The sequence below is a fragment of the Epinephelus lanceolatus genome, chromosome 1 (assembly GCF_041903045.1).
Source record: "Epinephelus lanceolatus isolate andai-2023 chromosome 1, ASM4190304v1, whole genome shotgun sequence".
In the NCBI taxonomy this organism is placed as follows: Eukaryota; Metazoa; Chordata; class Actinopteri; order Perciformes; family Serranidae; genus Epinephelus; species Epinephelus lanceolatus.
The window spans coordinates 22275489-22300241 of NC_135734.1; the positions used below are offsets into that span (position 1 = coordinate 22275489).

Genomic DNA, 24753 nt, shown 5'->3' on the forward strand with positions numbered 1-24753 from the left:
GGTTTGTCTGTCGGCCAAATGTCACGTATAGTTGACCTGCACCGTACGACACCTTTCATATGAGTCTTAAACTGGTTTTGTCTGTTTTAGTAGCTGCATGACACCAGTTTAGCTCATACTAACGCTAGCTTGCATATCCCGGTGAAGATTGGTCGAGCTAGGAAATGTTCCTGGACCTTACAAACTAGCTATTGATTTCTAATGTTGCAGTGTGAGGACCTAGTCAGTCACAGCTACGTAGCACGTCACTGCAACTTCTAGTAACCTTTTTGGGCGACGGGTTTACGTCTCTTATGACAAAAACAGCCATGACTGCTGCGTGGATGTGTGAAGCAGGAGAATGAGTGGGCGCCTGGAAGGTAGAGGATGCCACCATCTTTCACCGAAGACTGTCCAGCCTAACACATCGATTAGCTGACCAACTGCTGGAGGAGGACTGGGAAGCACACACTGTGTATGTGTGTGTGTGCGTGTGTGAGAAGCTACTGCTCTCGGCTATATCAGTTAGTCTCGTTCAGCTCTTCTGCCCCATGGCTGCTGTTAGTGGTGTCAACATGCTGTCCCAGCTCGGGGACGTGGCTTTGGCAGGTCCAGGAGTCGCAGGGCTGCCCGCTATGTCCTTTACCAACACGTCGGTGTCTGCCAGTCCGACGCCGGGTGCTGATACCAGGGGGTGCGAGAATGGCGCCTTGATGGACTCGTTTGGGATTTTCCTGCAAGGACTCCTGGCTGTGATGGCTTTCAGCACGCTGATGTGTGAGTATGGTCACTGCTCTGCTGTGTGTCAGATATCTGACACCAGCTGCTGATGTGACCCGGCAATTATCCAATGGCATCACTCTGTTAATCAAATGAGGTATTGATCTCAGCTGGGAGGTTCATGCCTGAGTGTATAACAAGGAACGCAAACAACAGTAAGATAGACAGACATTGTAGGGGTTAACGTCCAGTGTAATACTACACTTGGTGGCTTTTTCCTCTTGCTGAAGTTATTGTCCTTGGCTGCTTACTCTCTGAAGTCACTGGCTCATGTTTGACCTGCATCATGATAACACTCCCCTCTCAGGTTAAACCCAGTTATGAGGATTTCTAATGGGAAAATGCAGTGGTTTTCATTATAGTGGATTTGTTTTGCAGGTGGCAGTCCGAGTTTGTGACAAAATCATAAAGTTAAGGGAGCAATGGCAAATGAAAAGACTGCTACTCTCCTTGATTGTGTATGTTGGAAGTCCACTCAAACAGCGATAGACGCCCGCAGCTACAAGTCACTCATATAAATCTGATTTGCAGACATCAAAAGAGTCCCATTGTAGATGCAGAATAACTTTTTCAAAGTAAGGTGCCTCAAGTGATGGTTACACAGTATATACCCTGCAGCTGCTTCACTGTACAAGCCAGAGTCCTTTCTGTTTGCTGACTGTTTTGTAAGAACTGGTTTGTGCATTTCATAAACATGCTAGACAAAGAATAAGAAGACATACTGTTATTAATCCCTGAGGGGAAGTTCTAGTACATTGCACAAGGTGATGTTTGACAGCTGTTACCTATCCATGAAGCTCATTTTTGTTTAATTTCTCCCAGTGAATCAACTGCACAGATCTGTTTCCAACTCTGGCTAAGGTGGCTTTACGTTAGGCAGCTGAACTCATATTTAGATAGACAGAGAAACATTGCACACAAAGAAAAATCACACTCATGCTTTAGCCAGGGTTCCATTCAGTCAGTGTCTGGCACAGGGCTGACAGCACTGTGACCTAATGAGAGCAGCCTCAGTTTTTCTGTGTCCCAGCAGCCTCGCAGCAATGAGGAATGTTCAGCATTTTAGACCCCTTTTTTTTCTTCTCTAGGCAGCTCTCTGAGCAGAGGGAGTAGGCTGAGGCCTCCGCCTGTGTCTGCATCACACCCAGCTGCACACAGGGTGTGCTCAGTCTGAAGTCGCACTTGTGCTCAGAGCAGAAACTGAGGTCACAGCTCGCAGTATAGCTTGGCCGCATGAAAACACAAAAAGCCTTGAGGAAATGGTTTGGCAACACTATAGTATTTAGTGCAAACTTTGAGTGGTGAGATAGTTTGAGGTTTTAATTGTGAGTAGAGGGTGATAATCCAGCTGAGGTACCACAGCTTTGAACAATCCAATCAGAGTGTGTGTCTGGTAGAAAAGTTACGCAGGGATGTCGTAACGCTCCCCTCTTATCAAGCATCTCTGTGTGAAGATGGTAGTGAGGGTGCCAAGGAAAACAAGTCACTATTGTGAAACAGAGCAAGAGCTTTATTTGTGTTGGACCTATACTGTTTTCAGTGATGAGCCTACTCACATAAAACCCCTCACAATCAATTACACATAAGGGTTGGATTAAAGTGAGGTTGTCTAAAAGCCTGAAACACTTCTTAAACACATACAGATATATTTAGTAGTTGCAGAGTTTATGTTTGTAACACAAACTTGTCTTAATTTGTTCAGTTTGACAGCTTGGTTTTCATCACTTTATCACTACTGTGTTTCCTAACTTGGTCAGACAAGATGTACCACATCAATAAATAAACACTTAAGTATTTAGAGTCTGATCCACTTCTCTGCCTGGCCACCTTTTAAAGAAACATTTCTCAGTTTCCTGTCAGCAGTGAGCTGAAAAAAAAGAGTATCAGGTTTCACAGCTGCTGCGTCACACTAGGTCATGTCTTAAGTTCTGGTCTGGACCGCTAGTTCTGCTTCCTGCGTGACCAACAACATATTGCTCAGTTCTCGTTCTGCGTCAACAAGCCATCCACATATAGACTTAGCCTGTATCATGCAGTCTGTCTCACTTGAACTCAAATAGCTGCTATTCAGTGCACTGTGGGCTTGATAAAAGACTGTTTGAAGTCTCACTTCTGAGCCTGCTTGTGTGATGGTTTTAACTGCACAAAAGGGGGACGTCAACCCTTGTTTTCAAATCATGAATATGTCAGTACAAAGCAAGATTTTCAGCTGAACTAAACATATAACCTTCTTTAAAGCCAACAAAGTGCTCTTTGGACCCTCGACAGCCGTCAGGAGGGTTGTAACTTGGTTAAATTAAAAGAAGAGATTCTGTTTGATTGATTCTGTGTTCCTCTCTTTTTGTAAGCGTAATCTGTATTAAAATCCCACTATCTTTTGTGGTGCACTCTCTCCTCCACAGTGAAACGCTTCAGGGAGCCAAAACATGAGAGGAGACCCTGGAGGATCTGGTAAGGCAGCTGAGCCAGCTTAAACTCATTTCTCTGCAAAGGCATCAAATGAATCATGCCGGAGTCCCTGGGAAGCATATCAACCTGTCCCGTCTCTCTGCAGGTTCCTGGACACCTCAAAACAGGCCATTGGGATGCTGTTTATCCACTTTGCTAATGTCTACTTGTCAGATCTCACAGAGGAGGATCCTTGCTCACTGTGAGTCAATCCTAAGTTTCACTGTTCTACTCAGAGCTCCTGATTCTTGACTGACTACAAATAGATTTCCAAGAAACTGTTAAAATGAACGTCTTATCTTATTCATTACTCATTTATTTCAGTACACATGTATTGTTGAATTCTTGCTGGGAATCACTAGGTTGTCCAGTAGGAAAGCTTTTAACTGCAGATTCAAATTACATTCACTTTTCTGTCTCTCCCAGATACCTCATTAACTTCCTGTTGGATGCTTCTCTTGGCATGTTGCTGATCTATGCTGGAGTGAGAGCCGTCAGCGCTGTTGTAGAGTGGAGGCAGTGGGACTCACTGCGCTTTGGAGAATACGGTGAGGACCATGCCTCCTCGCCTCCTCTCTCCTTCCATAACCTGAAAATTGCACCGCCTTCACCATAATAGAGGATTTTCCAATCCCTTAAATGCACCTTGAGGAGACAAGGAGAGAGGAGGCTTCTTGAGGAGCTTAGAGTGAAGAAATACCAGTGTATCCTACATGGAACACTTTAATCAAGTGGCGTGACTGCGGAGCCCCCTGAGGTTCATGACAAGATTTTTGGTGTGTGTGTGTTCTGTGCTGTATAAACACACACAGTTTACTCTGACAGTGCTTACATTGTCGTTTCGTGTATAGGGATTTATATTTTTCCTGAAAATTTGACATCTTCAGAGGCACACTATCCCGGGAATCCCAGGAAATTTAAATGTTTTTATGGTATAATTTAGCTACAGTTCCCAACTTGGCTGCTCTAGTGTACCATTTGGTGATATTAATAATTATTAAGGCAAAAGAACGGCATTTATGTTAAACAATTTTAAGACAAACGTAACATTAATTTTGCATACAACTAAAATTTTCCTAAAGCTGCGAGGAATATAAAATGCCAAGTCCATTGTCTGTGCTCCCTCTGCTCAAAACAGCCTCATGGAGGTGATATCTAACAATTTTTCATTGTTTAAACAAATTGAATTTGTTACAGCGAATGATTTGACTTTTTTAAAGCCAGTCTATTAAGCTGAGATGAATCCCATATTCTGTTAGTCACTGTTCAGTCTTGTAAAGTGTTTCAATGCAGAGCTGGTGGCAGATGTCATTTTGTGTTTGCCTCATTTAGACGGTAGAGTGGATGAATATGGTGGGCCAAAAGGAGGATACCATTGCACTGCTAAGTTTTGCATCCCTGCTAACCCCGAGAATTGCATCCACACGGGAGGCTGTTAAGGACTTGGATATTTCTGTCATGATACATATATTTTGTATAAATCAGCCTGTTTGGTGTATGGCTAGAACTTAACTATTTTATCCCATTTTCCCGTTATTATATTGCTGGGGAAATGGGAAAAAGTTTGTATGTGTATTCCCGGGAATCCTGTCTCCCAGGATTTAACCCTAATACAGATAATAAGGTAGAACACAGTTACATGGTGGGGTGTAATATAATGTGCCGTCACCTTGTGCGTTATAAATCTAACACTTTAGAATAAAGAATAATTTAAATATTAAATGTTGTGGCATCACATGAGGCAGCAGCATGTTTTTCATTTGTTTTTAATTTTAAAGTATGATCGACATACAGTCTTACACAGCTATGTGATGTATTATTGTGCAGACAACTATAATGCAGGTAAATATACAGCCTAAGTAATCATAACAAATTAACTAATCTGTACATAAATTAGAAGATTCTAAAGGAATATTAAATTATGATTAAAATCAACAATAGTAGTAATACGACAAATAATTATGTTAAACATTTTATATATCTAAATAAATAAAGGTCCCTTGTATATGTAAGATTTTTATAGGCCTACAAGAGGTTTTCATATTTATCTATCTACCTATGAAAGATATTGTAAGTTTTTTAAATTGTTCTTAGATTGTTCGTACCATTCAGTTTGACAGGTAATAACGTCTGTGCAGCATTTCACAAGTAACTGATGCAGCAGAACCAGGAATTTCTCATTTGATAGCTTCTGCTGCTCCGTCCTTGCGTCTTTTCTTTGCCGTCCTCGCTCACACATCTCGTAGGTGAAACTAACAATGAGGAAGCAAGGTGACATGTTAGCATGATGAAATGCCTTCAAGTGTGTGAGTGGTGAAGTGGGAGCTCCAGCACATTCCTAAAATGCTTATAATGTCCAATGGAGGGCAGCAGCTGCCCTCGGTACTGCAGTGCTGCAGTGTCAGTTCTTACATTGCCTTCTTTTGTCCCTGAAACAGTTTGTGTATCACTGTATCTAATAATGATCTGTGCTGCATAAGCTGTACACATACCTAAGCAGATTTTGTTTTTACAGTAATCTGTCTCTTTTTTCCTGTGTGTGTGTGTGTGTGTGTGTGTGTGTGTGTGTGTGTAGGAGAGCCAGTGCAGTGCACAGCTTGGTTGGGCCAGTGTATCCTCTACATCCTCATCATGATGTTTGAGAAAGTCCTCATCATGTTGGTCCTCCTCATCCCCCAGTGGAAGAAGGTATGGAAAAAAAGGAGTTGAGCTGATTTGAAAAGATAGCAGGTGACATTGGTCATCAGCAATGTCATAATTTTTTTTTTTTTTTCAATTCGAGGTGAATTCTCAATATTTAAAAGTGTTGCAGAACTCTCCAGAGCTGTTATCAACCTGATATTGGATCAGGTGGATTAGTCGAGGGAAAAAAAAACCTTCATTTGTCGTACCACAACAACACATATAGACATATAGCCGAGCCTTTCACTCACCATGCTGCTCTGTCAGCTCCTGACCTTGGGGTTTGCTCCATTTACAGATATTTGGTGGATTTTATGTCAGCTAAATAAAGATGCAATGTATTGTGGTAGATTTAGTTAAATGAGCTGTATGCGACATTCAGAGCAAATCTTATGATTGGGAGTCTGAGCTGTTATTGTCTGCTCTCAACATGGACCCAGTTGAGCTGGCAGATAACAGCTGAAGGTGCCAACAGTGCTAATTACGGCAGCAGAGCTTACGGTGTTAACATCAGGGGTACCAGAGGGTGGGTGCTACGCTTCTGCAACAACATTCCGCCACAGTGGGACGGCGATATCAGCAGAGTGGCTGCAATTAGCTATCCAGTGGGATTCAAGCACACATGCGTGTGTGCCTGGACTGCTACAACTTCAAGGAACAGAGGAGCTCAGATTACAACAAACACAGAGGGAGCGTGACTTCATTCTCTGCTCAGGACGCCATTACACCACTATATCTTTAAACATCAAATAGTTGTTTGATGTTATATTAATGATTTGTATGTCGTATACAGCTCCTTTAACAAAATACTGTAGAGCATGCCCACTGAGTCCTGCATAGAGTGATCAGAAAACAGGGCAGCACCCACAGTCAACAAGGTCTGACAACTAAAACACTCTAGTTGTAAGATAAGTATTTCTACATTGTATGCAATACAGCACACTCAGGACTGATTAAGAGATGTTCTCTGACCGGGAATCAAACGCAGACTGTGGCAGTGACAGCGCTGATTTGTAGCCACTAGATCACCGGGGATGTCTGTTGACCCTAGAAAGGCATGTTTTGTCCCAGTTCCCGTAGTGCTGTGCTGTGGCACTTTTTACTTTCATGTAGGCCTGCAACGATTAGTTGACTAATCGATGACTAATCGACTATTAAAATAATCGGTGACTGTTTTAGTAGTTGACTAATTGGTTTGAGTCATTTTTCATAGAAAAGTACTATAAAAGTACCCCAAAATACTCTTATTGCAGCTTCTTACGTTCAGATATTGGCAGCTTTACACACTCTTCCATGACGGTGAACTAAAACCCTTTGGCGTGAGTACGAAACAAGACATTAAATGACATCATTTTGGGGTTTGGGAGAGACAGACTGACATTTTTCAACATTTCAACACATTTTTTGATAAAATGATTAGTCGACTAATCGAAGAAATAATCAACAGATTAGTCGACAATGAAAATAATCGTTAGTTGCAGCCCTACTTTCATGTGCCTCACAGTCACACTGTCAATATTGGGATTCTACAGGACTAATTAATAAATAAAAATTGATCTTTCCTCAGACACAAATGATGAGGTGGTAATTTTTTATATTTTGATCAACCCTAAATTTAGAAAAAGAAAAGGAAAAAAACAGTTTTGTATGGTTTCTCCATAATATAGGTTTTTTAGTTTGAAAGAAAATCAGTACTTAAGAAAAAAAAACTAAGGTATTCCCTGACCAGGAATTAAACATGAGCAGTGATGGTGACAATGCTGAATCCTAAACACTGGACATGTTCTCTGCAATGTCTTGTTGAAGCGTCACAACCTGCCCTTAGCAGTGGTCTGCAGAAACTACCAGAAACAGTACAATAACTATAAATGCAATATCACAGTAATGATTTTGAACGTGATAATAAATCTTGTATAGCACCTACAGTACTCATGCAGAAATGTCATTTTTGGTGGTCTGCTAGGTTTGTGGATTTTCTTTTGTGAAGGTCGAAGGACATTATCACAATGAAGCATTAAACGCTTTAATCTCACAGCTTTTACAGATTGTTTATATTGCTTTTTCCCCTCTGGGTATCACAATACAAACTCATTGAGAGTCATAATTCTCTGGCTGTCTTTGTGAGACAAGAAAGCTATGATTTGGCATAAACCTCTCGAGCAAACCCACAAATCATCCCTTGATTTCTCACAGAAATCTGGACTCTTGCGTGCAAGTAAATGTCAATCCTGTTATGTCTAATATCAAAGTCCAGTGTACTCGGAGAGAAAAGATAGCATGCTCCTTGACTTGGAATCAAACTCAGGCCATGTAGGTGATTGCAGCAAAGTCCAAGCACTAGACAACAGACATGATTGCTTAGCTTTTCGAGGCATCTTCTCTTGAATCCCAGTTGAAAATGTGTCATAGTTTTAATGAAAAGTAGTAGTTTTGTCCATATTGGGATTCTCCAGAAATGGTACATGTTTACATTTTCCTTCACACATGAATGGTTAGGTGATCGAGCCATCTTTGTCGGACCAGAAAGCGAGGGTTAATCAATTACTTATCACTTATCAGTCCTATCAACAAAGGTGTTGAATGCATTTCCTCCCTAATAAAACTTTTGCAAAGCAGATTTCTTAAACATTGTAAATCCTGCATTGTTTACATGCTGCAAGTGTTTCCCCTGCCTTTGTTAGTGTATTAGTGTGTTTCTTGGCATGTTGCCTCTAGCTGTAGATCATTGGAACAGTGCGAGACAGGAACGTGTATAGCTTCACCACTGCGCATATGCATCTAAGTGTCTTAACTCTGCCATCCAGAGTGACATTATAATTGGAGAGACATATTAGGGTGTTCCCTAACCAGAAATTGAACCTGGGCCACGGCAGCGAGAGCACCAAATCCTAATCACTTGACATGTTGTGCCAAAACCTCTGGAATCTCAAGGCTTACAACCTGCATCTTGTAATGGTCTACAGAAACAGCACCTATAACTATAAATGGGGCATTACAGTTCTTATTTTTAACTTGATGCATGCAGAAATGTTTGCCATTTTAGGTAGCCTGCTAGGTCTCTCGCAGATAATGCAACTAGATGGCTTTCACGATTCCTTCCGCGCAGTGATATGGTTGGTGGGTGTAGTTTTGTAGACAGAAAATAGTTCCTGTATGAAACTGCTCACAACAAGGTCTGTGCATTATCTTGAGTAACCGGGTCATGATTTCTGGAAAGAGACATTGCTGTGTCGATGCTTTCTGACGCTTTGAGCACCACAAGCTGAGTGTCATCTAGTTCCATTATATTCGAGAGAAGGCAGACATCTCTACGACTGATATCTCCAACAATCTCCATGCTGATAATTAGCACTGCACAAAAGAGGAAAATATGCATTTTTGATTTTGGGGTGAACTGTCCCTTTATGCTTTTATTATATGACTTTTATAGATGCATTTTGTCCCTCTAGTAATTACAATATAATGTCAGTGAGAGTCAAATGCCTAGTGTAAACATGTCAGTTAAAATAAACCAGCTCAGTTTGTTACAAATATTCAGTCTAAAAGGGCTGGTTTAAATCTCCTGAACAAATTTGTTCAGCAAATCATCATGTTTGGGGAACACTCCTTTAGATTACTTTCCATTTGCCGACCACATTCACACTTTCTCAAGATGTTTGGTAGTTTCTGGCAGATTCTAGTTTGTGGTGTTTGCTCCAGTGAGCTGTTCTCCTACTTTATTATTGCCCTTACTGATCTTTGAGACCTTAAAACTTTCTAGTCTAAGGCTAAGTGTGCTGTCTGTGTTTCTATGTATATGCTTATGTCTGTGCATGTGTGTGTGTTGTATATGTCTGTGTGTGTCGCAGCTGGCTCTCCTCAACCCCATAGAGAATCCCAACCTGGAACTGGCCATCGTCATGCTCATCGTTCCGTTCTTCATCAACGTAAGTCTGCCGTTACTGTGTGTTTTCCTCTGCACCTTTATCTTACAGCTTCTGCTACACCACTACTGCACATGTCTAGTGAGAGTCTGAGTCATTCCTGTTTGTTCATACCATGTCCATTCTCTTGTGTGTGCATGAATGTATCAAACGTTTTGGTGTACAAAATGAAAATCTTTTCTTTTAATTCCCAATGGTGAAATATCATTCAACGCTGTACTGTTTGTGTTTCCTTTAGGCCCTCATGTTCTGGGTGGTAGATAATTTCCTAATGAAGAAGCACAGGACAAAAGCAAAGCTGGAGGAGAGAGAGGAGGACTCACGGGGGAACAGCAAGGTGCGCTACAGACGAGCTCTGTCCCATGATGACTCGGAGTCAGAGGTAAGTCCTGCCATAGTAACTCAGCTGTGGGGCACACCAGGGATAAGAAAGAACACTAAATAAACAGTGTCGGTTTTTGATCAATAAAACAAACAATTACAGTTGAAGTTGACCAGCAGTGAAATTCAGAGCTGACCACCTGAGGAGACAGAGCTTTTTCAGACCTGATATAAACGTGCGTCCTGGGTGATTGGATCACAAGTGGTCAGCACAGGTATGAATGTGTCCTCAATGTGTCCTGAGGTTGATCGCTCAGACCACATATGGAGGAGTGAACACTCGTGTTCTGGGCCACAATGAAGGACAGCTTCTTCAGCTGACATCCTTGCTAATCTAACTCTCCACTTTCTGTTGCTTCCAACTCAGTGCTTAAGGACTGTCTCCAGACCTGCTCTCAGTCCCAACAAACTCACACTGACACCAAAACGGCTTGACTCTGTCATTAAATCTGTTAATATTCTTTTGGTAACATTAGCCATGTGATGCTAACAGTTAGTCCTGTCACTATGTACGTGTGGGCGGACTCTCACCAACTGTCCCTGCCCAGTGCGGAGCTCACACTTCCGTAGCAGTGGTGTCCTAGCAGGGGGCGCTTAAGTGTGTGTGTAGTGTGACGGACCTCATGCCGGTTAGCAACAACCTTGCATTTTGTCTTTGCAAACAGAAATGATTTACATGTTTATTTGCATATAAAGCAGGGAAGTGAAAGCCGATCACAAGTGGTCACTCAATATGCATGTAGAGAGTCATTCCAATGCAAGGTGTTAAGAGAAAGACTTTGCGCTCTCCACTTTTGATCAGATCATCCAAGAGGTATGTTAATATCAGGTGTAAACAAGCTCAGAGAGAATGGGAAGTGGCACAGAAGCTGCACACAACCGTCTCAGTATGGCACCCTCTTATGGACAAACTCACTTGGAACTAATTCTGCACACTCTCAGTCTGAAGAGGGACACATCCTAGAGCTGTGATGGATTCCTTTTGAGACCAGAAAGCTCAGACAAAGCAGGATGTGAACTTTTACAGTCTCTCAATATACTGTAGTTTCATGTGTACACATAGCAGGGATATACTTGAAGACATAAAATGACATTCCCTGACCGGGAATCGAACCCGGGCCGTGGCGGTGAGAGCGCCAAATCCTAACCACTAGACCACCAGGGACACTTGCTGCTGGTTTGAAGGCATACTGTGTGAGGAGTTGTGGATGCCAATGTGTTGATAGACGAACATCATCAACTAAATATGATATATGATAAATAATGATATTATAATAATATTCATTTGAAAAGGTACTGATTGGTACCCTGTTGGTACTAACTCTGCACAGGCCTCAGTCTGAAGAAGAGTGTGTCTTAGAGCTGTTGGTTGCCTAGATCATGGTTTACAGTTACTTTATAAGCTTGTAAAGCAGGTGAGCCCAACACAGAGCCCTGCTTGAGACACACAACCAACCATTCATACGCCCAAAGCTCATGAAGTCATAGAGTCTGGTAGAAGCACATTTTCAGGGTTTTTCCCCCTTGATTACTCACAGTAATCACGTTTCCTGTTTGCATATATGAATGCAGCCTTTGAGGTCTGAACTACCACAGTGTTTCTGATTCAGCAATCATGACATAAAGATATGTTCCCTGACCGGGAATCGAACCCGGGCCGCGGCGGTGAGAGCGCCGAATCCTAACCACTAGACCACCAGGGACACCTGCCAGTGATTGAAAGGCATACTGTGTGAACTCTGGCCTTGAAAGAAGACAGTGGTTGAAGCACTGCACACTGTCTCTAGTCGTGGTCGTGTTTCTGTGGTACTATTACCCCTTTCCAGTTTGTGTTTAAACTGTTTGGAGAATTTCAATCAAACATAAATTGGTTCAAGAAAGAGCATGCATTGGCCTCAGTAATAGTTGGTCCAAGCTTGTTTTTTTTTGTTGTTGTTGTTGTTGTTTTTTTTAAATCAAAACAAATATCTGTAATAGCAGATCAAGAGTGTCCAGATAGTCACTGCAATCCACCATCTTGCTGCTACTATGTGTTCCATTGTGCATTGTGCCACACAATTACAATGGTTCCAGTTGTAACTAGTGGAAACATGGGCCGGTTCACTACATAGCACCAAGTATCCTTAAAGGATTGACTTCTTTTGTAGTTTCTTTGTAAGACCTGAAAGCTAGCATGAGGCAGACTGCTAAGTTCTCAGTGTAATGAAGTTAAGGGTGTACATGTTGCAGGCATAAGGTAATGTTCCCTGACCGGGAATCGAACCCGGGCCGCGGCGGTGAGAGCGCCGAATCCTAACCACTAGACCACCAGGGACACTTGCTGCTGGTTTGAAGGCATACTGTGTGAGGTCTGGCCTTCAAAGAAGACATTGGTTGCAGTACTACACACTATCTCCAGTCTTAGTCGTGTTTCGGTTGCACTGTTCTTCTTTGCCCACCTAATTTTGAACTACTTGGAGCGGCCAAAGTACAAACCATGATAGAAGTGATGTTGATTTATAACTCAAACATGCTTCACTTCCCTTTTAACTGCTGTTGAATGCGCTGTTCAACATGTGATATCGTTCTTCCTGTGGTCAGATAATGAGGCAGAGATGAGAAGTAAAGGTCAGGCAGAAGTCAAGAGGAAGGAATCAGGTATGCAGGTTTGGGTTTTGGCTGCTGATCTGTGTTGTCTGAGGGTGGCACAACAGGGTGGGCAGGTGGTGCAATGGACAACGCAGCTGACTATAAATCAGACGATACTAGTTTAGACTCCTGGCTGGCTTGTGACTAACTTTGTGTGACATCATTGTGTCCATTTAATCGGCCTGCATCAGTATGTTGGTCTGAAGTGTGTAAAGCAGACAGAAGGTAAACTTTGTCCCTGACCAGATTTATTCAAAATCATTTTACTTGGAAGTGTTTAGAGTGGGTAAATGATTGCCACAATCAAGGCCAGATTACAACCTTTGCTCATGTCCTTATATAGTGGATTTATCATCTTCTATTATGGGCACATTCAGCTTTTTGGTCAAACATCACCAAATTCCATTTGTGTCCAAGGGTGCGGACACACAAGTGCAACGACTCCCTGTTCCAGAGGAAACATAAGCACAGGGTAGACTTAAAAAAACTCACATTCAGTATCAGATCAGTTTAATTTTTGTTTTTCTCAGAGACTACTAAAATCTAAATGCTGATTAGACTTTATTGGTGAAATCTGGTCTTTGAGCAAAATGATTTGAGCAACACAATGTTCTTTCTGTAATAAATAGTAGTTCTTGTCAGTGGGCCAGACGTTGGAAAGTTTTTAGTTCACAAAAGGAAATGTAAAGCTGCTTTTCAGTGCATTTTAACATTTCAATAGTCAAAGCAGCGCAGACAAAAGCCAGCCTCGTGGTTTGTTCCACTACCTGCATGTGTGCTGCAGCTGGCCTCAGAGAGCATGCTTTCAGCAATGTGCTGAGCTGTGGGGGATGGGTTGAGCTGCACTGAAGCACGTTTGGTTTCAGCAGCAGCATTTTTCATGCACAGCGGGCCAGTGGCGCAATGGATAACGCGTCTGACTACGGATCAGAAGATTCTAGGTTCGACTCCTGGCTGGCTCGTGAATCTTTTTTCTCCTGGCTTTCAGTAGACTGAAATATGCCGTTAGCTGATGTACATCAGTTCAGAGGAAACAGACGTACAGGAAATTTAGATTTACTTCCTCATCTACTGAGGATTAATCAATGGTTATCAAAGGCTTCTGCATGCAGTGGGTATTTTTCCACAGCAGAATAAGAAATTGTCAGGGGACAGACAGAAAAATACTCCAGAAATAAAAATGTACTTAAATGTACTTGTAAAGATCAACTAACTGTGTGCAACAAGACTCAGATGAGAAATTGTATTTACTCTACCATAGAACAATTGCATTATATATTTAATGGCTCTGGAGGGAGCCTTCTAACATCTGAAAATAACCTTGATGACGTCGTCAGGGTTGTTTTGGCTTGGGCTTGAGAATGAACAGAAATGTCAACGGTCAACTTCACTGTAACATCATAATGTTCTGCTTACAACACTTTTCTGGTCATTATTCAGCGTTATATCTCAGGAACAGAAGGGGAAACATTTGGTCAGATACTTAATTGGTGATCTTGCTTTTTAGATCCTTTTCTCAGCAGACGATGAAATGGATGAGTCAGATGAAGACGATGTTCGCCGGCTCACTGGCCTGAAGACGGTGAAGAAGAAGAAGCTTCGCATGGGGATCCCTGTTTGACCTGTGTGCTTGGCTAAACTGCTACGGTCAAATTCCCTCTGGTAGCTTTCCACCTCGCGGGCCACATATATACATTCCCCATACCTCTACAGATTTCCGTGTCAGCCGTAGGAGGTGACACAGTCTTTTCAAACATAGGACACCCTCTGATAACAGAAGCATATACTTTGACTGAATTCCCTTTACTGTCGACTCCTGCAAGGACCTCTGCATAAACTGTGTCTAACCTGGGATTTAATTGAACACACTGGGAGATATTTTTGCAGATCACCTGGTACTTCAGATCACTGTTGCATTTTGACATGGCACTCCTGGGGTGAGTGTTGTGTTTAAAGACACTGTTTGGGAAAACAAAACCCATCATGAATGAACACAATATCATTAAGTCTTTTATGTACGTATAATAGGGAAACGTTAACACTGGTTTAATACTGTTTGGACTTAAGTGTGTTTTGTGTGTGTGTGTGTGTGTGTGTGTGTGTGTGTGCGTGTGTGTGTATGGGTACAGTGGTCCAGGATCAGGTTGGTTGGACAAATCTCAACGGCCACAACAAAACCAAACATCATGCAAACAAAACTGTTGAGTGAGTTTGTTACGTTTGATAGTCTGAGATGTCCTCTAAAGTGATTGCATTTCTGATGTGGATTCCATGTAAACTTTGTCCTTTGTTTTCTCAGATAGATGTACCACCATGACCTGTGATGCGTGTTTGTGTCATAGAAGTAGAATGAATAGAGTGGACATTGAACAGTTTACCGTGGTCGTATGAGTAGTTCAAAAGAAAATGGTGATTGTTGTCAGTCAGTTGTTTTGGTGACCACACATAGAAACAGAAATACGGTGCCACAATCCAAGTTTTTCTCTTTCACCAAACTAAGGCTAACATATCAGCTTAATTGCCTTGGTAATTTATCATAAAACATGCTTTATTCTAATCTGGCAGAAGCAAAATAAAACCAGGGTTTACACAGTCATGGAAAACCTGGGAAAGTCATGGTCCCAACCCCTGAAAGTTTTGGAAGAATCATGGACCGCTGTTGAGTTTAATGGAATTGATTGTTATTTTAATCTTTGGTAGATAACCTTCTATGTAATGCAGCATGAGGGTGATTGCTGTGAGTAACGTGGCTCTGAATTGCGTCGACGTTGTTGACTAAATACAATGATTATAACACAATTCACGTGGAGTACAGTCAACCTACAGTTCTGTCAGTGTAAATTTTAGAATTGGTCCTTGAAAGTCATGGAAAGGTTCAGACATTGTTACCTTGAAAATGTGTGGGAACCCTGTAAAACTCACCAAAGCTATCTTGGTTAACATTAGTCTTTCCACTGTTTCACCAACTCTGGATTAGTCAAAATAAACCCTTAATTCAGAGTTAGATATGAAAATATGCCGATCTGCACAGTGTTAATCTCCGCTGTCCCTCTCATGCTCTCTATCCTCTCACTACGGCAAGGTTACATCATGTTTCAACAAACATGCGATTAACGGCAACAAAAGACACAAGGAAGTAGCAGTTAATATCATATTTTCATATTTTAAAAGTAACATCTCACCTGTTTGAAAGCGCAACTTTACTAATCCACTGCTCATTTGGTCGTCAGTGCAAATCCTCACTGTACAGAGTTCGCGCAAGTAGGTCTGTTTATACGTAAGTTAGCTGGCTTCAATGGTTGTAGTGGCAATGGCACACACAAATATGGCCGCCATTATAACCACCCTCTTAAGTTGGCTTGAATGGGAATGTCCATTCTACTCATTCTATTTCTATGGTGTGTGTATGTGTATACAGTGTGTGCAGGGTGTTTACATTTGGACACACCTAATTTAGGGAAGAATTATGTCATAGAGTTTGAATCACTGTATTGATGCAACTCTTCAACACTTTCCAGCACAGTTACACACTTAACTACTGCATATCTTGTACGTAACGTTACTCATGTCAAAGGGAGCACATTAATGCTTGCAGCAACCTTCCATTATCTCTTGACAGAGTCCTCTCAACTGTTAGACCTGTAGGACTGCAAGTACCACACTACAACATCCCTCTGATATCAGCTCAGCATGTGCTGTCCATCTGTCTGTAGACACAAGACTGCAGTCTCGGTTTGTTTGACTGTTTTCCTGATGTGCTCTGACTGTGTGTTCTTTGTCTTTGAATGTCTCTTGTCTCATTTTAAGTTGTCTTGGGTTTTTTTTTAATATATAGTTTTGAGTGTTATTTTCAGGCCAAAAAGGTGACTATGCTTGTTCCAAAAGTGTTCTTTATTCCTTAACTCCAACGGGGAGAGTAGATATGGGAACCATTTCTTGCACAATTTCCCATTTATCACAGCTTTCACCTTTCCTTTTGTGTTGGTGTGATTTTCTTTTTGTTACAATAATGTGCCTGAGTGAAATTACCAGCAGGTGTTTTTGTTTTTTTGTTTTTGATTTAGTGTTCTTTTGACTGTTTTCTCCAGAGCGCCAGATGTTCAGGCACGAAGCAGCATTCAGCAGGCTCTGATGTTAAGAATGTGACATGCATAGACCTCTAAACTGTTAAGTGACTGTGGACCAGACAGTTGAAAGAAAGGGTGTGTGTGTGTGTGTGTGTGTGTGTGTGTGTGCATGCTAGTGTATATATACAGTATACCTGCATGTACTGGCGTGTGCTGGATGCATGTGGTCAAGTGTGCATGATTGGTGTGACTGCTGGTCCTAAATTGAGAGTGACACTGTGACTGTGAAAGGTATGGTGCTGGTGATGGCAGTGGTTTCATTCTGATGTTTTTGGCATGTTGGCAAGGAATAAATGACTGTGCATTTTAAAGGAGGAAAGTACAGCATCTCGCAGCAGTTACTGTAACTCTCAGCTAAGCCAAGACAAAGAGGGCTTTTAGTATTTTGCAAAGTGAAACTACTAGACGATTATAAAGACAAGTGATGGAGGTAAATTATCATTCTAAATGCTTTTCCAATAAAGGATGTGATACACTATCTTGATAGCTGATTCATTTCCACTAGAGTTTGCTTTATAGTTTCAGTAATCTATCTTGACAGCTGATTAATTTCTACTAGAGTGTTTTAGAGTGCTGCAGGGATGATGTTTATGTGTGGGCCAACCTGGTAGTGAACCTGGTCCCGGATCCCTCCAGGCCCTAAGGAATTATGCCAGGTTTTGAAGACAAATTTCATAGTGGCCAAATAGTGGAGTTACATCTCCTGAGTCCGTCATGTGAAGCCATTGGGCCCCAAAAATACTTTTCCCTGTAGACTTATATTCTGAAAGAGACGTCTGTAAAACAGTGAATCCATTTTTTTGAGCGTCGCAACCCCTGTGAAATGACTTTTTCCACTATCAGGATTTAATCCATTTGGTCCGATAAGTTTTGGAGAGTCTAGAAGAGCCACAAGATTAAATAATTTTATCCCCATACAAGTTAGTGGAGTGCTAAGGCAGAAGTAGCTGGCATGGACGATGCAAGGGTCTAGTACGCTAGCTCTATGGGTCCAATGATGCAGAAGTAGTGCCAATCACTACAAAAAGCCAATGGGATTTTTTTGTATGATTGCAAGAAATAAGATCTGTGGCAAACAAACATGTATGATACTGACATGTTTTGCTCAGGAAGATAATCTCCACAAATTAACAAGATTTAGGATTTTTGAAGCTGAAATGCAATCGCAAGTCGCATGACTTATTATAATGGGGCTGTAAAGCCATGCTTAGCATGGCATCGTGTAGTCTCCTTGAGTCGCTTGTTAGCAACCGTCTTGTAAGACACATGAAAGCATCATAATTCACAAGTGGGGTATTTACTGACATTTTTTATTTTGTAGAACAAAACGTGAAAGTCTCTTATTGTTTAACCACAGGCCTTGTTTCAGGCATCTTACCAAAGACCCAGTCAAAAAAACCATCAAAACAGGGGGACCGGGAATTGTCACTGAGGCATGCCATGCCCTGTTCTAACTCTGATTGGCCTTACCTTGACATTGTCATACTTACCTTAACAAATCTCACTCCCCATGCCGTAGCCAAACCACCCCCAAAAAGGCCACAGGTGTATGGAGTTAGATTTGTGTCTTTATTACATGCGAGAAAATAAATGATATGAGAGAAAAAAAAATGTTTGAGAGAAAAAAAATATTTGAGAGAAAAAGTTTTCACACTGATAGCAAAAAATAATATTTGAGACTAAAAAAAGTTTTGAGAGAAAGTATTTTATCATAGAATATAAAAAAAATAATTTGAGATTTAAAAAAAGGTTTCCGAGAAAAAAAACTCTTTTTTTATACTCTCAATCGAATTGACAGCTGGGTGAGGATCGTCTTGGGAGTCGAATTCAACTGGATCATTCATCATCTGTGTCACATCTTACCCAGACATTGGAGTCTCTGCTCCCAAATAGCGCAGCGCATCTATGCCGGTGAATCGACCATGGTGGATGAATGATTCAGTTAAATTCGACTCCCAAGATGATCCTCACCCAGCTGTCAATTCGATTGAGACTGGCCAATAGGAACGTGGCCCCGCCCATGACATTATTTTCGCAGCGAAAGCAAAATCCTGACACAAGAGCAAAGACTAAGGTTTTGAGAGAGAGAAGAAAAATGTTTTGAGAGGAACAATTTTTTTGAGAGAAAATGTTTTCACACTGATAGCAAAAAAAAAGAATATTTGAGAGTAAAAAAAAGTTTTTTGAGTTTTTTTAAATCTCAATTTTTTTATATTGTATGACAAAATACTTTCTCTCAAAACTTTTTTCAGTCTCAAATATTATTTTTTTGCTATCAGTGTGAACACTTTTTCTCTCAAACATTTTTTTTTCTCTCATATCATTTATTTTCTTACATGTAATAAAGACACAAATCTAACTCCATACAGGTGTCACCTAATCAGAGAACGCAAGGTCTGTTATGTCATCTCCAACCAAGCAGACGCATGTTGTGGGTTTAGGCTACATTGCTGCAGCACTCACGTGATTTCGGAAAAGTGTTCCCTGACCGGGAATCGAACCCGGGCCGCGGCGGTGAGAGCGCCGAATCCTAACCACTAGACCACCAGGGACACCCATGTCAGTGCAGATACGGATCTGAACCCGAAAAAGGAGGCACCACCCGAGCAAGGTAATATTTCTCAGGGTGAGGATCGTGTGTGTGAAAAGACTTGTGCGCATTACTTGTGCGTCACCACAGTAGACGCAGCGCACTACAGACTCATGCACACCACAGACTCGGGGAGAGGTGCGGTTGCCACTCGAGCCAACCGACCCTCAGACATGATTGTATGTCCAAAATTAGATCCAGTAGTTAGTACTCATAGCTTCTTACATATAGCTAAGGAAAGACTCAGCGTCATGGTCATCCGTCAGAAGCTCTTGAAAAATACATTTACATCCTGCCTCACACTGGTAACACACACAAATACCAATTTTACATTTATTACATATAATTTGTTTTGTTTGTTGTGTTTCCTATATGAAAGTCACTGGTGTGGCTCCAAGTACAGGCTGTAGCACCGTAGTTTAAGCTGTCAGAGGAGGCTGAGAGAGATAACCAGTCAGAGATGCTTATTACTGTAAGCCTTGCACAAATAAGCACGTGCACTAACATGTATTTTATTGTGAGACAGTAATAATCTCACAGGTCTACACATAACAAGTCCGATTGAGCATCCTTGCCTTTTTTATTCCTCTAAATGTTGTCATCCTTAGGTCAGGACATGAGCTTCTTTACTCTCAAAGACTATCCTGGTACTGTGATGATACTTGAATGAGTATGCAGGCTTTCAGATTCTCTCTGCGTCGCTCAGTTTGTCATTTTAAAAGTAGTGAGTCAGTTTATCCATCATCATCATCACAGTTAACACCTCAACTTCAGATTATGATGCCAAGGTTTTCTGATCGCTCACAGTGTGGTTACTCATTTTATTTTAAGATGTACATTAAAATACATCACAGGAATCCAGTAAATGAAAAATAATGGTATTAATAAAATGTATTCGCTATAGCACCTTTCACAGAAATGAAATGTGTATATTTATTATCTGTCAAATTATGCTTTGATGAAGTGAAATTTGGTATGGCACATGGTATCTACTTGGTCTTCCCTCCTTCTCATCCTTCATATGTTTACTCATTCACCAAAACCACTCCTTGGTATTTTTCACAATGCCCCATGTTTTTGTGCCACATGGAGACAACAGCTTTTGAAATCGGTCCAGTATTGCGCAAGAGCACTGCAGCTGGCAGTCACAAAATAGGTTGCAATGTAATTACTCAGGGCAGTTGGGCACCCTCACTTTAGGTCCACTGAAAGAGCTTGTTTTTGCCACTGACAGGCTCAAATTATTGTTTTTCCAGGTGTCTGACAACATAATAGAAAGGGGACCTTTTTGTTTAAGAGCAAGATCCTTTTTGTTAACCAGAAAGAGACTCCCACCAGACCCCATGTAAATAAAGAATTATTTTATCACTGTAGAACACACTTCATTCAAAGTCAACACAAACAAAATAAAACTCACAAAAACATCTTGGTTCGTCTTTGCACTGTTTCAGCAATCACCTTCTCTGGTTTGGTTAAAATAAACCCCGTAATTTAACCCACAGCAAGAGAGTTCATGGTTAGCCCCTCTGTGCAGAGTTTGCATGGTCTCTTAGTGTCAGTGTGGGTTTTCTGTGGGTACTCCAGCTTCCTCCCACAGTCCAAAGACATGCAGGTTAATTGGTGACTCTAAAATTGCCCGTAGATGTGAATGTGAGTGTGAATGGTTGTCTGTCTCTGTGTGTCAGCCCTGTGATAGTCTGGCGACCTGTCCAGGGTGTACCCCGCCTCTCGCCCAATGTCAGCTGGGATAGACTCCAGCACACCCACAAGGATAACCAAAGGTGTAACTTATGCAAATGTTAGTGCAGCTACTCTGGGGCCAGATCTGACCTGAAGACTTCTGGCTGCTTATTTCTCACATATAAAAAAAAGCATCAATGGCCTTCTTGAGACTCAAACAAAACAGTTGGATAATTTTCTTTGCTCTCCTCTTGGTTCACCTCTTATTTTGTTGAATCATGTGTTAACTGTCTGGAAATGCTTTTTATAAGACTCAAAAAGACATTCCCTCAGGCCTGGATCAAGTTGTAGCACTGGGTGGGCCGAGTCCTAACAACTGGAGCTGCGGGGGAGCTGTTGATACCCCTTCTAGTGCCAAGTCCCACAACAACATTTAAAAAAGGAGGGCAGGGTCTGCAGGGGAGGAGGAGGAAAACTGCCACTTGTGTTGTATCCGAAATTATCAGCTGTTGGCCTGTAAGCTTATCGTAAAAGACGGGAGACCCATTCCAGCTAAACCATCCTTCACGTCACACCTAATAATACACACTGACAACAGGCAGAGTGAGACAGAGGGTAGGGGGTCTGACTGACGCACTGGGTCTGGATCAGGACTATATATAATGTCAGGCTCACTGGGAGACAAAGACACACACAAGAAAAACAACCAGTGGATCTGTCACACTGGAAAGCGACGTCTGTGGAATCACTACACAAACTTCAGTCACCATGTCACAGGTAAGTCAGGTCAGGTGTTCTGTTCTGATTATGAACAGAAACTGAACACAGTTGCTACGTCTCCCCATCTTTCTTTAATTCACTCCAGCCGGGCGAGGTGAAGAAGAAGAAGCGTCCCCCGATGAAGGTGGAGGACCTGAAAGGAGCTCGCAGTAAACTGGGACTGAAGGGCGAGGCTAAGAGTAAGACCTATGAGGTCATGGTGGAGTGTGGTGAGTAAGGCCTTTTGTAAATGTTGTTTCTTCTGTCACTGAAAAACAAGACGAGTGATGTAACACCATATCAGATGCTATTGCTTATTTGTAAATGACATTTCGGCTCTCTGTTCTAACAAAAGTAATCTTTTTGTTCCTGCTTGGCCTGTCGACCTAAAAAATCATGTGTCTTGGCAGTTTAATATAATTGAATGTCTGACTAACAACTTAAATAGAGGAGGCTCTAAGTGAGTAATGTGACACGTTGGATATGTCACTGTTTCAGAATGCTATGTTCTTTGGCCTCTACCATTGAGAACAAAAAGTCACTGATTCATCAATAAATGAAAAAGTAAACCAGATTATTCAGATTAATGCTGAAACAGATACAGAAATATTAAATATTTGAATTGATAAATAACATTCTAACTAAATAAATCAAATCCAAAATGAACACACAGGCCTAGATAAACACTTAAATGCATAATTAAATGAATATATTAATGCTGGAATGATTAACCCTTTTACTAGCCCGGTGTTGCTACACATTTTGACAAATATACGCCTGTCTCAATTAGACGCCTGCTCTGGTTGCCAAGCAACTCATTTTTAATAGATGTTCTTAAGATGTACAAAAGTAGGTTGTTGGCTACCTCACATTATGTGTTCATTACTTAATTACCCTGTAAGTTATTCATATTCCTTTAGTCCGTAAGGGTCCTCAGATCAAAAGAATCAAAAAAGTTTTTCATAAAAGTGAATCCAAGTTGTTAGTATTGTTTTAACAAGGTAACAAGAAGTGATGTTTGCACTGGTTTAAATGAATAATTAGATTATATTTCCTGATCTTTGCAGAGCAACAGTTTTGTGTGAAGGGAATTAAAGGCGTGTCCCATACAGATGCCTGTCTCACATATAAGGCTGTCGATTTCAGTGAGCAAACAGCCCCCGGCTATTAAATGAAGTTTTACAGTAACTAAGTGTAGATTTGTAGACATGCAGTTATAAATTAATGATATTCATTTTTACAATGGATTACCAACATTTATTTATTTATTTATTTATTTATTCATGAAATTGTGTTTATTAAAGCACGGTTTTATCAGTTTCAAATTTTATTTTTCATTGTCAAATGTAGGCTATTTCATTTTTCTGAGAACATTCTGAAGAAATATTTTTCTCCACAATATCCCGCAGTGATAATACCCTGTCTAGTTTTCTTTCTGAACATGGTATCAACACTTGCCAGCATATGATTGTCCTCTATATGATTGTACCGTCAGCACTGTGCGAAAAATAGTTCCCTGACCGGGAATCGAACCCGGGCCGCGGCGGTGAGAGCGCCGAATCCTAACCACTAGACCACCAGGGACATTTACACGTTGAGAAAATAGTAATGGTTAAGAAGGTACTGTAAATATCTGTCCAATTGGCTCTGTAGCTGGTTTGATCTGAGTGAGGTAACTTTGATGTAAATATAATCAAATAATAAAGTTATTACTGTAATATACATGAGCCTCTGTTACCTTGGTGGCGATAGTAGGGCTAGCTAGCTTAGGCTGACCAAACGTCCTCTTTTGCCCGGACATGTCCACTTTTCACGTCCCGTCCGGGGCAGCCGGATTTTTTTATAAACTGATGATAATGTCCGGTTTTCCGTGTGTTTGTGTGTGTGTGTTAGAGTGCGGCACGGGCCGCATATTTCTGTCCGAACCCGAACCGAGCCCGACATTATTTAATGACCAAAGCACTGAGTTTGTGTCACACAGTTGTTACAGTTACAGGCTATTTAACAGGCTGGGCGTGCGCCGTGGGTGCTCAGCAAAGAGGGAGACCTCCGTGTTTGAGACGGGAGAGGGAGAAATAAAACAAAATAAGATAAAATAGGAAAAACCTGTCTCCCTCTTTTATTTTATTTTCAGCGTTTAATCAAGGCGGAGGTGCGCGGCTGGAGGTCCGAGACTTCCAGCGAGGAGAGCGATAGAAACAAACAGCCAATGTGTGTCTGTGTGTGTTGTGTTCAGGTGTTGTTACGTAAATAACAGTGCCCAAGCAATAAACAGGACAGACAATAGGATTTTATTTATTTTTACACAACATTTTCACTGAAAGCTGACCGAATCCGACCCGAGCCCGAATACAATTTATAGCTACATTTTTGACCAAACCCGGCCCGACCCGTCGGGTACCGTCGGGCTTGGATCGCCACACTCTAGTGTGTGTATGTGTCCCCTGTTGGGGCCTATCTGAATTTCTGTCTTTGAGAGATATTATTTTGCAATATAACTGAATTTTCTGTCCATACATATAAATTTTAAATATATTAAAATTATAAGGCATCTTTGAGTAAACTGCGAGTATCATTTAAATAGGCCATGTCGTGGCTGGGCCGAGTGTCCTCTTTTTTGGAAATCAAAATATGGTCACCCTACGCTAGCTAGCTAACACCCTGACAGCAGCCATGATTTGTGTGATATTATCTTACTATATAATGACCAAAACTCTGTCTGTGGGTGTGTCTGTTCCACGTTTTTCTCCTCACTGACTTCGTCAATCCATGTGAG

General features: G+C 41.4%; 1 protein-coding gene and 6 non-coding genes across 8 annotated transcripts in view; 2 read left to right on the plus strand and 5 right to left on the minus strand.

Moving 5' to 3' along the window:
* Nucleotides 1-391: 391 nt before the first annotated feature.
* LOC117257030 (store-operated calcium entry regulator STIMATE-like) overlaps nucleotides 392-24753 on the plus strand; it is a 30419-nt gene continuing 6057 nt past the window's right edge. The window contains exons 1-9 of one of the 2 annotated variants that reach the window (XM_033626861.2): nucleotides 392-756; nucleotides 3162-3210; nucleotides 3314-3409; nucleotides 3634-3755; nucleotides 5783-5895; nucleotides 9738-9815; nucleotides 10051-10194; nucleotides 14329-14436; nucleotides 22084-22207. In XM_033626861.2, the coding sequence (XP_033482752.1) occupies nucleotides 531-756; nucleotides 3162-3210; nucleotides 3314-3409; nucleotides 3634-3755; nucleotides 5783-5895; nucleotides 9738-9815; nucleotides 10051-10194; nucleotides 14329-14436; nucleotides 22084-22207 (1060 nt within the window). In that variant the 5' untranslated portion in view covers nucleotides 392-530. Of the gene's footprint in view, nucleotides 757-3161; nucleotides 3211-3313; nucleotides 3410-3633; nucleotides 3756-5782; nucleotides 5896-9737; nucleotides 9816-10050; nucleotides 10195-14328; nucleotides 14437-21853; nucleotides 21996-22083; nucleotides 22208-24753 lie in introns of those variants that run through there. The other variant, XM_033626860.2, reaches the window with a different exon arrangement.
* On the minus strand, nucleotides 11287-11358 carry trnae-cuc (transfer RNA glutamic acid (anticodon CUC)). Its single transcript has one exon. It is a non-coding gene; the product is annotated as a tRNA-Glu (tRNA).
* Nucleotides 11825-11896, minus strand: trnae-cuc (transfer RNA glutamic acid (anticodon CUC)). Its single transcript has one exon. It is a non-coding gene; the product is annotated as a tRNA-Glu (tRNA).
* On the minus strand, nucleotides 12436-12507 carry trnae-cuc (transfer RNA glutamic acid (anticodon CUC)). Its single transcript has one exon. It is a non-coding gene; the product is annotated as a tRNA-Glu (tRNA).
* trnar-acg (transfer RNA arginine (anticodon ACG)) lies at nucleotides 13711-13783 on the plus strand. The gene has a single exon. It is a non-coding gene; the product is annotated as a tRNA-Arg (tRNA).
* trnae-cuc (transfer RNA glutamic acid (anticodon CUC)) lies at nucleotides 19429-19500 on the minus strand. Its single transcript has one exon. It is a non-coding gene; the product is annotated as a tRNA-Glu (tRNA).
* On the minus strand, nucleotides 23490-23561 carry trnae-cuc (transfer RNA glutamic acid (anticodon CUC)). Its single transcript has one exon. It is a non-coding gene; the product is annotated as a tRNA-Glu (tRNA).